Raw genomic sequence first — 15,533 nt, 5'->3', positions numbered from 1 at the left:
AGGGAATTGGTGGATGAAATGAACTCAGGATTTGGTTTATGCATCTTGGTGGGGATGAGGGACAGATTCACTGATGGATCCATCCCATAAAATATTATGAACTATTGTTTTAGAAGAATACAAACAAAGTAATGCATGGCCATAAGTCTGCCTTCTTTGGCGCATTCTTTCCTTTTCTTCTTTTTTTTTTTTTAAAAATATATTTTTTATTGATTCTTTACAGAGAGGAAGGGAGAGGGATAGAGAGTTAGAAACATTGATGAGAGAGAAACATTGATCAGCTGCCTCTTGCACCCCCCCAATGGGGATGTGCCTGCAACCAAGGTACATGCCCTTGACCGGAATCAAACCTGGGACCCTTGAGTCTGCAGGCCAATGCTCTATCCACTGAGCCACACCGGGTAGAGCTGGTGCATTCTTTCAAAACCCAAAAGGTACTGGGAGAGTATTTATAACAACGTCTTCACTCTCCAGATATGGATCCTCAGGTCCAAGATGGGTGGGGCTGTCCCAGGTCTCAAGAGGTGTTAGTGGCAGAGCTGGATCTGGAACTCCTGGGTGTCCTGATTCCTAGTCCCATTTGTCCTATGACAAATGAATAATCCAGCAGGGCTTCATTGTTCAAACTGCTGGCTCAGCAAAAGAACCTGGGTACTTGTTCCCAAACCCATCCCCTCAGGATTCTTTAAAAAAAAATATATATATTTTATTGATTTTTTACAGTGAGAAAGAAAGAGGGATAGAGAGAAACATCGATGAGAGAGAATCACTGATCAGCTGCCTCTTGCACACTTCCCACTGGGGATGTGCCAGTAACCAAGATACATGCCCTTGACCGGAATTGAACCTGGGACCTTTCAGTCCACAGGCCGACGCTCTATCCACTGAGCCAAACTGGTTTCAGCTCATCCCCTCAGGATTCTAAGTTAGTGGGTTTGGGAACCTGAATTTTAACAGTCACCTCCTCTCCCACTAGGTGATTATGCCAATGATATAAGTTTGGGAAACACCAGGGAATGGGAAGGCCATATAAACAGAGGAAGAATAACAGAGGATGCATACAGCTCCTTTCACGAGGCAGGCACTCAAGCCCAGGAAGGAGCTCCTTCCTTCACAAAGGTGGCTGTTGTACTTGAGTGTGGGAGCAAATCAGAAGACACAGACCTCCTTAGTCTTAGAACCCTGTGTCTCTTAGGAAAGAGGCATTAAAGGCCCAACAAAATTTACTTCTTAGGAAAGACGCATTAAAGGCCCAACAAAATTTACTTCTTAGGAAAGATGCATCCAAGATCCTATCAAATTTCTCTCTCTCTTTTTTTAAAATATATTTTATTGATTTTTTACAGAGAGGAAGGGAGAGAGATAGAGAGTGAGAAACATCGATGAGAGAGTCATCGATCAGCTGCCTCTTGCATACCCCCTACTGAGGATATGCCTGCAACCAAGGTATATGCCCTTGACCGGAATTGAACCCGGGACCCTTCAGTCCCCAAGCCGACGCTCTATCCATTGAGCCAAACCGGTTTTGGCAAATTTCTCTCTCTTGTGATGCTTCGCTCTAATCCTGGCAGGCTTCCTGCTGATTATGGAAGATACCATGGCTCTCCCTCTTTTCTCATTCTAAATTTCCCCTACTTCTCTATTCATTTAAGTATTAGCTTGTTGTATTCTCTGACATGGGATTCAGGATAAAAACCTTGATTCATATATTCATTTATTAGTCAATTCATTCCACAGCAATTCTCAACACTAGTTAGGCATTACCTCCAATATACCAATGCAAACCATCTTGAATGAGCCTCAGGTTCCTTGTATACTAGTAGAGGTTTCTTCAAGAGCAATGTAGTAATAATAAATACTGAAATGTACATAACTTCAAACTTAGCAATCCCACAGAATTCTAGAAATTTATCCTACAGATGATTAAAGGTTACTCATTACAGAACTGTTTATAAAAGTAAAGCTGTGTGGTAGAGTCTACTGGTCAACAGCAAGAATTCTATAAAGTCCAAGTCTAGCTCTACTTCTGACTAGATGACTCTGGGCAAGTCACTAAACCTTCCCAGACCCCAGTTTCCTCATCTGTAAAATAAAGGAAATGTGAGACCTACTAGAGATTTTGGGAGGGTTAAATGAGTAATAAAGGTAGTTGCACTGCTTGATACTCAGGTAGGGTTCTATAAATGTTACCTATTCTTACTACTAAGCCACCATTAATAACAATGAGGTATACATGTATGTGCTGAATATGTAATGATCTTCAAGTTATTATTGTTCAAGTGAAAAAACACACACACAACTGGTTAATATGCAAAGTGTTCTATGTGATAAAGCAATCAAAACAATGAGAAAGCTGGAGGGAAAATATGACTATGTTCATACATGCACAGAATATCTCACAAAATACACACAAATTAGGAACATGGAAGTCTGGGAGACTTCACTTTTCGCCTTTCAAATGGTTTGATTTTATCACAAGTTTTGAAAACAACTAAAGAACAAAAAATGCTCTAATAAATAAACAGCAATAAGCACAATGGTGAATCTGATATGTAGTCAACACTGGCACTCAGTGCTCATCCATCTGCCTGCACAAGATGGGATTGTGAAGATATGTGACAAAGCTATATGCAAGACACTGGCCCACCCCAAAGCAACCCCCATTCTGGGTGCAGAGCCATATTACAACCACAAAACTCCTGCCCATGGTGCTAGGGCAGAGAGTGAGAAGGCTATCAAATGGTGGAGCTCTGGACCTGTTGCAGCTAAGCTGGGTCACTGCTGCTCACTGTCCCCAGACTGGGACTTAAACTGGTATGACTCCTGGTCTGAGGAACCATCTTCTCCTACAACCATGGTGCTTCTGTGATTTGTACCTAAAAACTGGGTAAAAAACAAGTGACTATTTCTAAGGCAGGTGGTCCTGGGGAGATGAGGGAAGCTCGGCAGCTGTGGTTCCCCAAACCCCAATCCTAGCAGCCCATGCTGACTTCTTCACTTATACAATGGGAATAATAACTGTATCTATCTCCTGGGTTTATTGGGAGGACTACATGAGTTGACAATAAACACAACAATTTACATTTATTGAGTGTTTACTACATGACAGGCACTAGTCTCAGAGTTCTCAACCATCTTAGAAAGTAAAGACATATCAACTTGAGTTTTAAGACAAGGAAACCAAGGCTCAGAAAGGTTAAATATGGCAAGTAACAGAACTGAGACATTTGACTCTAGAGACACCAGAGAACACTGCTTTTGAAGTTACTATAAAAGTAAAGCCAGGCCTGGCCGGTATGGGTTGGTGGTTGAGTGTCGACCTATGAACCAGGAGGTCACAGTTGTGGGCTCAATCCCCAGTAATGGGTGTGCAGGAGGCAGCCAATCAATGATTCTCTCCTTATTGATGTTTCTATCTCTCTTTTCCTCTCTGAAATAAATAAATAAATAAATAAATAAATAAATAAATAAATAAATAAAAAGTAAAGCCAGTACTTGGCTTGCTGTAAGGGCTCAGTGTGAACTATTATTATGGGGAAGAAGGTGGAAAGGGTCTAGACACACTTTACATGGGGTCCCTCTCTCCAGCTAGCTTTCAGGTGTGCATGACTCGACCTTTTCACTGGTCTCCATCTCTCTTACCTGTTACCAAGGACAACAGGTCTCCATCAAGCCTGTGGGGATCCATAAGGCCAATATGGCTTTAACAGTCTCTTGAGATGGTTCTCTGGCCTGGCTCCTGTTTATGCCAAGAGCCCTTGGGAATGGTTCTAGAGAAATCTGGCTTACTCATACCAGTGCCAACCTCATGGGACACAGAGCACTCTCTATTGCAGGAGTTGCCAACAAGTGGTTCTTGGACCACTGGTGGTCTGTGAGGTCCAAAAGGTTGGCAACTACTGCTCTACAGAGTGGTAAGGAAACTGATATGGACTACATCTAAATTCAATATTCTCTTGAAGCTTTAAGTACAACTTACCTTTCAGGGGTTAAGGATAGTATAGGAAAACTTATAAATTTGGAAGAGTTCTAAAATACCCTCCTAGCTCTGATGTCCTGGAACTTGAAAAATGAACTGATGCTCACCTTCAATTCCCCTTTCATAGGTAATGATTTTAGTCTGTCTTTTTCAGTTCACAGACAAGCCACCCTACATGATTCTTCCTTTGCTGTGGGTAGTTTCCAGTTTGCACTGTCCACCCTCAGAAGTCCCCCATTCCATGCCTGAGGATACTTAGCAACCAAGCCCCAGGAAAGCCATGATGACAATTTGGGAGATCAGGGACTCCTCACCCACCAAATCTAGAACATACATTTCTTAGCACCACTGTTGGGTAGGCCTCCTCAACCATCTAACATCTATTCCTGTTCTAGGTCTCCCCCCTACTCCCATCTCTGGGACTGGAGACTTACCAGCACTGTTGGCCTCTGACTCCAGCAGGTGGATGTCATTGCAGTCCGCCAAAGAATGTTCCAGACAGAGCTGCAGGAAACGAGCTTGGGTGCGAGTGACCCGCTTCAGAAGTGACAGCAGGGCCACTGTCTGCTCACACTCATTCCAGCCCTTGAACCAGCCAGCGAGAATGCCCACCTGGTCTCGGAACATCATGGTGCCGGGCCTGGGGCCAGGGTGGGGGGTACGGCGGTGGCCAGGGCCAGCGCCGTCACATGGTCTCGGCTCTGGGCTCCTGTTACCTCTTCCCTGAAGGCCAGGGCTTGAGGACGTTCCCTGGCGTGGTGGCAATAGGTGGTGGGGGGAGGAAACCTGCTCACATCGGGGGAGGTCTTGGTCCAGCCACACCTCTCCAGGCTCCTGGAAAAGGAAGCAAGGGGTCAGATAGAATGAAGGGGCTGGAAATGACCTAGTGCTGAGGGGGTTAGGCGTCTTCATGCCTTCCTCTTTCAGGCTATCCACTCTGTAGAGCTCCTGGGAGAAAGGTAAAGCCAATACCAGATCCTAAACCATCCCTCTAATCTTCAGATCCAGAGAAAAGGCTTGATCAGGACTACCCTAGACCTACCCTAGACTAAGGAAAAAATGCTGCCCCTCAGGCCTGGTTGTCATAGGGCAAAAAGATGTGAATTTATCTTTATTTACTTATTTATTTTTATTAATTTCAGAGAGGGAGCGAGAAGGGGAGAGAGCGAGAGAGATAGAAAGAAAAGTTAATGATGAGAGAGAATCACTGATCGGCTATCTCCTGCAAGCTCCCTATTGGACATCAAGGCTGCAACCCAGGCACGTGCCCTTGACCAGAATCGAACCTGGGACCCTTCAGCCTGCAGGCTGATGTTCTATCTATTGAGCCAAACTGGCTAGGGCCAAAGGATATGAATTTAAAGCAGAGGGTAAATGGAAAATAGAAGATGCACATTATAGGGGAAAAAAATCTGAATTAATGGAGACCTGGCCCCAGATCACTTGTCTATGCAGGCATATGACCCCAAGCACATGCCCTCACCTTGTTTGTCTCTGGCCCACTCCTTCGAAATCTGGACAAAGTGGCTATTCACCTGCTGAAAGGACCCTATGAACTATTTATTATTATTTCAAGCTAAGACTTACAAAGTTAGGATGTGTGTGGGTGGTGAGGTGGAGATCTCAGGTATGTGAATCCTGATTAGTAATTAATTGTCTGAGTACCTTAGGGTAAGGGTAGAGAGGCCTTTTCAGAGATCTCAAATGGGCTAGGGGGATATCACCTTCACCACTCTAGCTCTTATTCTAGAAAAGTTGCAACTCTGATGTTTAAGATCCCATCTATATCTACTCTGAAGTGAATCTCTTCCAGCCCCCTTCTCCATTTTCCTGAAGACTAACCCTGACCAAAGTCCTCTGGGTGGGGAAGTCCCTTTGGCTCCCAGAGATCTGAGGATGTTACCTACAAGCCAAGGGGATGTCAATCTGAGGACAAGGGGGACACTTCAAAAGTCAAAAACTCCCAAGTTAAGAAAGTGTCCAAATTCCTCTTAGGCGGGAACTACAAAGAAGCTGTGTCAACTGGACAGACAACAGGCCTATTCTTCAGTTGACTGGTTTGTGGACACTACTCTGAAACCTTTTTCTAACTGTCTCCAGCTCCAGGTCCCTACTCACATTTCCCATCTTTCTTGCAACCAGTGCCCTTGGCTTTACCCTCAAACCACATTCGGCTTCATCCCCCTCTCGCTGCCAAGAGGACTGAGAACTCCATACAAAGATCTATTGAAGCTGCTGTGCTCAAATCTTAGGGAGCTACTGCCATCTCCTTGAACTTCCATGCTCCTGCTGAGGAAGGCTGCGAGGTACACCTGACAATGGCTGTGACTAACCTCACCAATCCTCTGTGGGACAACTGAACAGAGCAAAATGGCCTGGTTATCAATCCTGTGGATATAAGAAGCAAATGTGGAAGAAAATGGAACCTCCAAAAATCTTTTTAAAAGGGAAGTCAAATGTTGCCTCCTGGCTTAAAATCCTCAATGACTTCCCATTGCACTTAAACTTATATTAAAACTGAACTTCTTATCTTATCCTACAGGACCCTGAAAGATTCCTCCAACTTCATCTTGTATCAAGTTGTTTCTTGTTTATTGGAATCCTCTTCCCCCAGACCTGTCTATAGCTGGCTCCTACTTGTCACTTAGGTCTCAGCCCGATGTCACTTCCTTAGATCTTCCCTGACCAATCTCAGTCACTCTATTATGTTAAAAGTATTTCATTTCTATATAATTCAGCACCCTCAAATATCATCTTATTTATATTTGTTAATTTTTTCTTCCACCAAAATACAAGCTAGACTTCCCACCAAAATACAAGCTATATCACTCAAAGCTCAGAACAATGACTGACACATAAAAGGTGTTCACAAATGAATGAATAAAAAAGGTGCGCATGCCGGAACCGATTTGGCTCAGTGGACAGAGCATTGGCCTGTGGACCAGAAGGTCCTGGGTTCCATTCCAGTCAAGGGCATGTACCTTGGTTGCGGACACAACCCGTGGGTGCTGTGCAGGAGGCAGCTGATTGATGTTTCTCTCTCATCAATGTTTCTAGCTCTCTATCCCGCTCCCTCCCTCTCTGTAAAAAGTCAATAAAATATATATATATATATATATAAAATTGACTATATATATATATATATATATATATATATATTTTTTTTTTTTTTAAAGGTGTGCATGGAAGGTCACATTTGGGGTTTCTACAGCCCTAGGGGAGAAGACAGAAAGAATGGCCTACACTACAATGTTTCCCAAAGTGTGGTACCCATACCTCCAGGGATACGGGAAGAGTTTGGTGGGGATATGCACTGCACCGTGCTTAGCTGCACCTAATTCTACGTTCTCATGAGTACGAGGGGTACTCAGCATTATGAAAATTATAGAAGGGGTACACATATGTCAAAAGTTTGGGAAACAGTGGCCTACAGGATGGTAAAGGGATTTGAAAATCATGAGAGAAAAATTTGAAGGCATCGAGGAAATTTCTCTTGGTGAAGAGAAGACTCAGGAGCAATTTCATAATTGACTTCAAATATCTAAAGGGGTAGCACACAGAAAAGGAATTAGATTTATTTACTTATTCCAGAGGAGAACTTGGGTAGACATTTTAAAAAATATATATATTTTATTGATTTTTTATTTTATTTTATTTTTCAACAGGCCACTAGAATTTTATTATAATTCCTTATAAAGTTAAAAAGAGAGGCAGATCCTTCTAAGTAAAAGATTGTAAATCAACAAAAGTCTATTCCATTAAAAATAAAATCATAAAAACATTAAACATTTTAAGATGACCCTCAAACAGCATTCTGGCTTCTAGCATGCAATCCTTCTACAATCACAACTTTAGGGATTATATCAGCTTCTGAATTCTCAGGTGGAGCTAGATGAACCATGTGATTTTTTAAGGTAGAAAAATTGACCATTGCTCTTAAGTTTCTAGTTGTTTCTCCAGTGCATAAAATTGCTGTTCCTGATCTTTGTTGGGGGCCATCTCGTCTATTTGCTTCATTTCCTGGGCTTATTCTTACAAGAACTGGATTGCAGTGCACTATACAGACACAGGTCTTGAAGCTTCAAGAGGGTAGAACAATGACCTAAAGGTAATTTCAGATGTAAAATGGAGATAATTCCATGGGAGGACCTCAGGCTCATTGTTACAATCACTGGGAAGGTATAGAAACTCATAAAATCGGCCAAAACCGGTTAGCTCAGTGGATAGAGTGTCGGCCTGCGGACTGAAGGGTCCCAGGTTCGGTTCCGGTCAAGGGCATGTACCTTGGTTGCGGGAACATCCCCAGTGGGGGGTGTGCAGGAGGCAGCTGATCGATGATTCTCTCTCATCGATGTTTCTAACTCTCTATCCCTCACTCTTCCTCTCTGTAAAAAATCAATAAAATATATATTAAAAAAAAAAAAAAAAGAAACTCATAAAATCCTTGATATACGGTAATTACAGGACAATGATGTCCTAGGAACATTTCTTGACTGGGTCACATGTAGATTATCACCAAATGCAGTTGGCTTGACTGTGGCCAGGAAGTGAAGGGGCTGCACCATACATACACTGTTCTCCAGAGGATGTCCAAATCAGAGAAAAAGAGGTGCAGCCCTCCCAACACCAGAGAAACCTTCATCTGGACAGAGACCAAGGCAACATCCATTCAGGGAATAGGAAGTTATAGTTTATTGATTTTTTACAGAGAGAAAGGGAGAGGGCTAGAGAGTTAGAAACATCAATGAGAGAGAAACATTGATCAGCTGCCTCCTGCACAAATCCTATTGCAGATGTGCCTGCAACCAAGGCCCTTGACCAGAATCGAACCTGGGACCCTTGAGTCCATAGGCGGACGCTCTATACACTGAGCCAAACCAGTTAGGGCCTGGGAAGACATTTCTAAGTGAGAGACAATACAGAATATGTTGAAAGTCAAGAAAATTAAGCTCTAGTCTTGCCCCAGAACAGATTCACTTGGATCTTTGAGCTTGTCTGCTTCGATTCTGTAGAATGCATAAGCTAGATTGGATCACACATGACAAAATGGGTTTTATTTCTCAGGCTAACTCAAAGTGACTGGTAGTAGCTGCCTGGAGCACTGTGGTGAGAAGGATCTTGAAGCAATGGAAGAATGATTAATAATTTGGGCATACCTCAAGGAATGGGATATTATATAGCTATTAAAAATATGCTTGCCCAAAAGAAAAAAAATGCTTGCCCTGGATGGTGGCTTAGTGGTTGAGTATTTTCCTATGAACCAGGCGTTCACGGTTCAATTACCAAACAGGGCACAGCCTGGGTTGTGGGCTCGATCCCCAGTTGGGGATGTTTCTCTCTCTCTTTCCCCTCTCCCTTCCTTTCTGAAATCAATAAAAAAAAATATATTTTTAAAAAAGCTTGACTGTGATAGCAGAATACAAAAAAAAATTATACAATATTTGATCTTTACTGATCTAGAGTGATGTCCATAAGCTGCATAGTAATACGTACAATGTGATGTCATTTTTTTGTTAAAAAAAAAAAAAAAAGCCAAATACAAAAACCATTCTATGTGATATCTGTATATACACATATGTACATATGTATATAGAGAAGTGTATACAGGGATAGACCCTAAGGCTGTTCACACTGATTACCTTGGAAAGGAGGAGGCATTATTAACACTCACAACATAACTTTTTTAGTATTTCACTAGTTACAAGTAAAATGTTACTTCTGTAAATTTTTTTAAAATATATTTTATTGATTTTAAAAAAATATATTTTATTGATTTTTATTGATTTTTTTTACAGGGAGAGAGATAAAGAGCTAGAAACATTGTCTATGAGAGAGAAACATCGACCAGCTGCCTCTTGCACACCCCCTACTGGGGATGTGCCCGCAACCAATGTACACACCCTTGACCGGAATCGAACCTGGGACCTTTCAGTCCGCAGACCGATGCTCTACCGCTGAGCCAAACCGGTTTTGGCTACTTATGTAAATTTTAAAGGAATTTAATTTTTAAAGTTTTAAGGCTACATGTTACTTTCTGGCTCAGTGAGAAAGAGTATTATTGTTTACCAATGTTTGCCCTGGATGCAGGATGGATGAGTGGTAGCTCACGTGCCTGGAGACAGCCTTAACATAAGGAAAAACTTTAAAATAATGTTATCTGTCCAAGAATGGAACTGGCTGCCACGTGAGGAGGTAATAAGCTCTCTGGTTGCCGGAAGTGGTCAAGCGGAGGCTGAATGAACATCCCTCGGGAGTGGGAGGGATTCCTTCACTGGACGGCAACTTGTAAGACATGTTACTATTTCAGAGGGAACATTTGTGATGGGAGGTTTGATATGCCAACAGCATTTACTGCAAAAGATGACCAAACCCACAAACAGACCAAAGTTGTGCACATTCTTTTCCATAAACTCTTTTATTGAGTTGTTACTTTTCCTAAGCAACAGCACTGTGTGTCCCAAATAAACTGTTAACTGCACTTCAATCCAGTTTCTTTCCCCAAGTCAAATACTAGAAGCAAAGCCTTGGAACAGAGTGGGGGTCTCAAATACGATGCTTTACACAGCCAGGTTTTATAACAGCAGGCTGGTGAAGACTATGGTGAGCTGGAAAGCACATACTCTGTCTAAAGGGGGAAGTCACAGTTCAGCTGTAATTAACTGATGCCAGGGGGGAATGTGGGTCTAGTACCGTTAGGTCTTATCATTTTTTTTTTTTTAAAGAGAAACCAGAAATCGCCGAAACCGGTTTGGCTCCGTGGATAGAGCTTTGGCGTGCGAACTCAAGGGTCCCAGGTTCGATTCCGGTCAAGGGCATGCACCTTGGTTGTGGCACATCCCCGGTGGGGGGTGTGCAAAGAGGCAGTTGATCGATGATTCTCTCTCATCGATATTTCTGGCTCTCTATCCCTCTCCTTTCCTCTCTGTAAAAAATATATTAAAATATATTTTAATATATTAAAAAAAGAGAGAGAGAAACCAGAAATCTGGAATTTTAAATAAAATTCTGTTTTTAAATGTTGGAAATTAATTCACATTAATATAGCAACTATATAGAACAAAGCCTGTGGCTTATGGTCTTTGACTAGATGGACACATACAGAAAGAAGACCAGAAGTCTGATAACTATCTCTCCCTCAGGCCTCTGTGATTCACATTTTTAAGCCACCCAACTGCTCAAGAGATAGGACTGATGGAGAGGATCTAGTATCCAAGGATGGGTTGGACAGTTCTCAATAAACCCTGGGGCTTTAGGCTAACTGTCAGTTTTTTTATTTACTTTATTTAAAAAATATATTTTATTGCCGAAACCGGTTAGGCTCAGCGGTAGAGCGTCGGTCTGTGGACTGAAAGATCCCAGGTTCGATTCCGGTCAAGGGCATGTACATTGGTTGCGGGCATGTCCCCGGTAGGGGGTGTGCAAGAGGCAGCTGGTCGATGTTTCTCTCTCATCGACGATGTTTCTAGCTCTCGATCTCTCTCCCTTCCTCTCTGTGAAAAATCAATAAAATATATTAAAAAGAAAAGAAAAGAATATACTGTTAAAAAAAAATCAGGCTTAAAGGAGGGATTCCTATGCTCTGGACAGAAAAATGTTTGCTCTGGATGATGACTGAAAAAGACTGAATGGCCTTCTTCTATCAAAGGGCCTGGCAGCAGTGAGAAAGGAAGACCCGGCTTGGTGAGATTGGCCAGGCGAGAGCCATGAGCATTGACTATTCCAAGGAATCTTATTGTAATGGATTTTGGAGGATCTGCCTGCCAAATATGCATTCCCATCTTCTAGTACCAGCCCCATAAGAGCCTGTTGGAGAATTTCTTGGATCCAGGAGTAGACATGGAGTAAAGCTTGGACAAACAAAAGTTTTCCTTGAACTTTTGTTGGAGCTACTGGGGAAAACAAGTTCTCTGTTAGGGTTGTCCAGATTACACTTCTCCTGATGCTACTGGTTGCTACTTCTGCTACTTCACAGTGAGAGCCTGCCACAGAATGAAGCCAACAAAGATGAAGGCCGAGTCAAGAAATTAGGGAGACCTGTTCACATTTGAATACCTGCACATAGCAAGTCTAAAGCCCCCCAATCCCATACTTTTTTTAATTACATGGACCAAAAAATTTTTCACTGAGGCCAGCTTGAATTGGGTTTCTAACACTTTAAGTTGAAAAAGCCTTGATGCTCCCATACAGAACCATTCATTACTGCTCTGGTCTCTTTTGTCTTCACGTGACCAAAAATGACTCCTTGCCATTGAGGAAAGAAATGAGAGTGGAATGTCTATAGCAGTCTCTCAAAAAGCCCAAAAATATTGCTGCCATATTTGGTTTCCATGGGACCAAGTAACCTTCTTGGGAAGCATCTACCAACCTTGGAGGGTAGGAAATGGAGCCAAAAATTGGCTAAAGGTTCCAGGAAAAAGTACCCTCTAAGCTCCTTCTTTGGCCCCAAAGAGTGAGAAGCAGCCCACAGACAAGCAACTCTCAAAGTCAACTCTCCACATTCAGAGAAACACTGGAGTGCTGAAATCTGGGCTCTCATGCTGATACATATTTGCTGTGTAACCTTTGGCAAGTAATTCAGTTTCCTCCTCAGTAAAGCTTGTGGTGAGAATGAAATGAAACAATGTATATAAAAATACCTAGCACGATGCTTAGTGTATCTTCATATATTAAGTGTCAGGTCCCAGACCTTGTGATAACAGCTTTCCATGGAAGAGCTCATTTGATCTAAAACTATATATATTCTACATCTGTCTTATATATGTATATAATATCCACATCTTACAGATGGAAAAACAAACCCTTAGGTTAAGTCACTTATCCAGGACTGCACACAACTAAGTTGAGATTTTCAAGGCCAGGCAGTTTGGCCTTGTAACTCTTGGCTGTTCCTGACAATGCTAGTCTCCTGTAATTTCTCTTCCAATGCCTAGAAAGTTGGGCTGAAGGGTACACCATTTAATGCCAATAGCTCTGGATAAATAAGAGGCTCCCATTAGCCTCCCTATACATTCCTAGCCCTTCTACAGCACCTATCTAGGCCTTTGAGTAACTCACTTTTCACGATAAGGTAATATGCTAGTTATCCTGACCTGAGAAAGAATGCTAGAAGCCAAGGGGGCCCAGTATCTCTCTTATAAAAACCAACCAGCCCTGGAGGGTATGCTCATTGGTTAGCAGGGGTCTTCAAACTACGGCCCGCGGGCCACATGCGGCCCGCAGAGGAGTCTGATCCGGCCCGCCAGGTTTTTTGGGCAGTGAGCGCAGCCAAGGTGTTACAGTAGGAATTAGTAGTTTATATAGTCTGGCCCTTCAGCTCTCTGAGGGACCGTGATCTGGCCCCCACTTTAAAAAGTTTGAAGACCCCTGGGTTAGAGCATCAGACTGCACACAGAAGGGTCTTGAGTTCGATTCCTGGTCAAGGGCATGTATCTGGGCTGGGGGTTTGCTCCCTGCCTCCAACTGGGGCGCATGTAGGAGGTAACAATAAATTTGTCTCCCTCACATTAATGTTTCCCTCTCTCTGAAAAGCAATGGGAAAGAATCCTCAGGTGTGGATTAACACCACCTCCACCAATCAGTATTTTCAGAAACTCTTAAAATACGTACACAAAATATGTACACTATTGCCTCAGCCAAGAATGAGGCTTTTGCATGAATGGTCCTGGGGAAGGGGAGGAGAGGTGAGAGGCCAGGCATAGCCTCCTGTATCTAGTCATTGAGTCTTGATAACTTTTTTTTCCCTTTTTTCACAGAGACACTTTATTTTAAAGAGAGAAACATTAATCTGTTCTCCCAGTTATTACACACTTACTGGTTTGTGTCCTGGATGTACCCTGACTGGGGATTGAACCCACAACCTTGGCATATTGGGACAAAACTTTATCAACTGAGCTACCAGGACAGGGCGATAATTCTTTTTTTTTTTTTAATGTCATTTAAACATGCCCTCCTGCCTTTTTGGCTCTGGGACCAGAAGGTATGGGTTGGAAATATAACCCTACTATTTACTGCCTTCCTTAATTTGGGTAAATGAATTCATCTTGCTATACCTGATTTCTCATAATAGTAGCTATTCTCTTAGAGTTGTCAGGCATAAATACTCTCATGAGTTGTGATCATCATGCTGGATTCTTCTTTTTCTAATGCCATCACCAAGTCCTATGAAAATTGGGGAAAATTTCTCCACCTTGCAGCAGTTCTTTCTTCACAATGAGAACTTAAGTGCAGGGCATTGTTCTAAGTACTTTATATGTATTAACTTACCGTATTTTTCGGACCATAAGACGCACTTTCCCCCCCCCCAGAAGTGGGGGGGGGAAAGTCCCTGCGTCTTATGGTCCAAATATAGCCTACACATATACTGTAAAAAAAGTTTTTTTTCTGCCCGGCTCTGTGTGGTCTCTGTGTGCTTGCCCAGCTCTGTGTGCTTGCTGCAGCCACTGTCCATTCCTCCGTGCCCAGAGTGTCTGCCCCGCTCTGTAAACCCCGAGTGGTAGAGGAGTTCCCATGTATGGTAGTCAGCCTCCATGCCCTCGCTGCAGCCATATCTCCATGTCAGCCCAGGTGCGGTGTACGGTAACTGCGTAATCCAAACCGTAATCATCGCCTGTACCCCTTGCTGGCCCGTACTCTGTGCCCGGAAGAATGCCGCGTCTATTCCCCCAATCATTCCTCTCCGCCCTCTGTTGCCGTGCTTGACTACTGGGTAGGCGTACTGTAGATCTCAGCAGAACCTTTACCATAAATCTTCAACTTTATTCTAATTTATTACTGAAGTCTCTCGTTATTGTGTTTTACAGTACTTTTTGTCTTTTGCTGACTGTATTTGTTAATAATGGTTCTAAATGGTTCTAAATGCTGCTGTTTACTTTACAGGGTTGATTACATGTGTTTATGACTGTGATGTTGGGTTTTAATGCACATAAAATACTTTAAGACACTATTTGTTTCAGAATCTTTTTTTCTTCATTTCCCTTCTCTAAAAACTGGTGCGTCTTATGGTCCAGTGCGTCTTATGGTCCGAAAAATATGGCAATCCTTATAATAATTCTATGAAGTAGATATCATTATTACCTTCATTTTTTAACTTAAAACTGAGGACCAGAAAAGTTAAGTAACTTGTCCTATGTCACAAAACTGGTAAGTGATGATATGGGATACAAATCTTTTTCTGCTCCAAAGTCTGCATACTTGACCACTACACTACAATGCCCTATTGCTCCCAACCCTATCAGAACATAAAATTGAACTCCCTGACTCCAGACACTATCATCTTGGGACAGACAGGGGCCAGAGAGCTTCTATTTGTTCCACTTGCACTCAATTTCATCCTTTATAAAATGAGGATAATTGTAGTTTACCTACCTCATAGGTCCTGTGAGACAATACATGTAAAACACTTAAACAATGACTGGTAGATAATAACAACTCAATGAACAGTAGTCATTTGTATTATTACTAATGGGTCACTAAAGTACAGCTGGCAAATACAATGCAGATGGGAGAAATCTCTTTCATCTCTGTCCTTTAGGGGAAGGGAAGAGATGCCATGGAT

At 42.5% G+C, this 15,533-nt stretch overlaps 1 protein-coding gene across 2 annotated transcripts in view; it reads right to left on the bottom strand.

Annotated features, from left to right (window-relative positions):
• SAMD4B (sterile alpha motif domain containing 4B) overlaps positions 1–15,533 on the bottom strand; it is a 46,568-nt gene that overhangs the window by 27,795 nt on the left and 3,240 nt on the right. For both annotated transcript variants that reach the window (XM_084860871.1, XM_084860870.1), the window contains exon 2: positions 4,414–4,813. In XM_084860871.1, coding sequence (XP_084716997.1) covers positions 4,414–4,609 — 196 coding nt within the window. In that variant the 5' untranslated portion in view covers positions 4,610–4,813. The remainder of the gene's footprint in view (positions 1–4,413; positions 4,814–15,533) is intronic.

The sequence above is a fragment of the Pipistrellus hanaki genome (genome assembly GCF_964339955.1).
Source record: "Pipistrellus hanaki genome assembly, chromosome: 15".
NCBI classification, from domain to species: Eukaryota; Metazoa; Chordata; class Mammalia; order Chiroptera; family Vespertilionidae; genus Pipistrellus; species Pipistrellus hanaki.
Note: the sequence above shows the minus strand (reverse complement) of the source record. Positions and strands in the feature narration are given on the sequence as shown.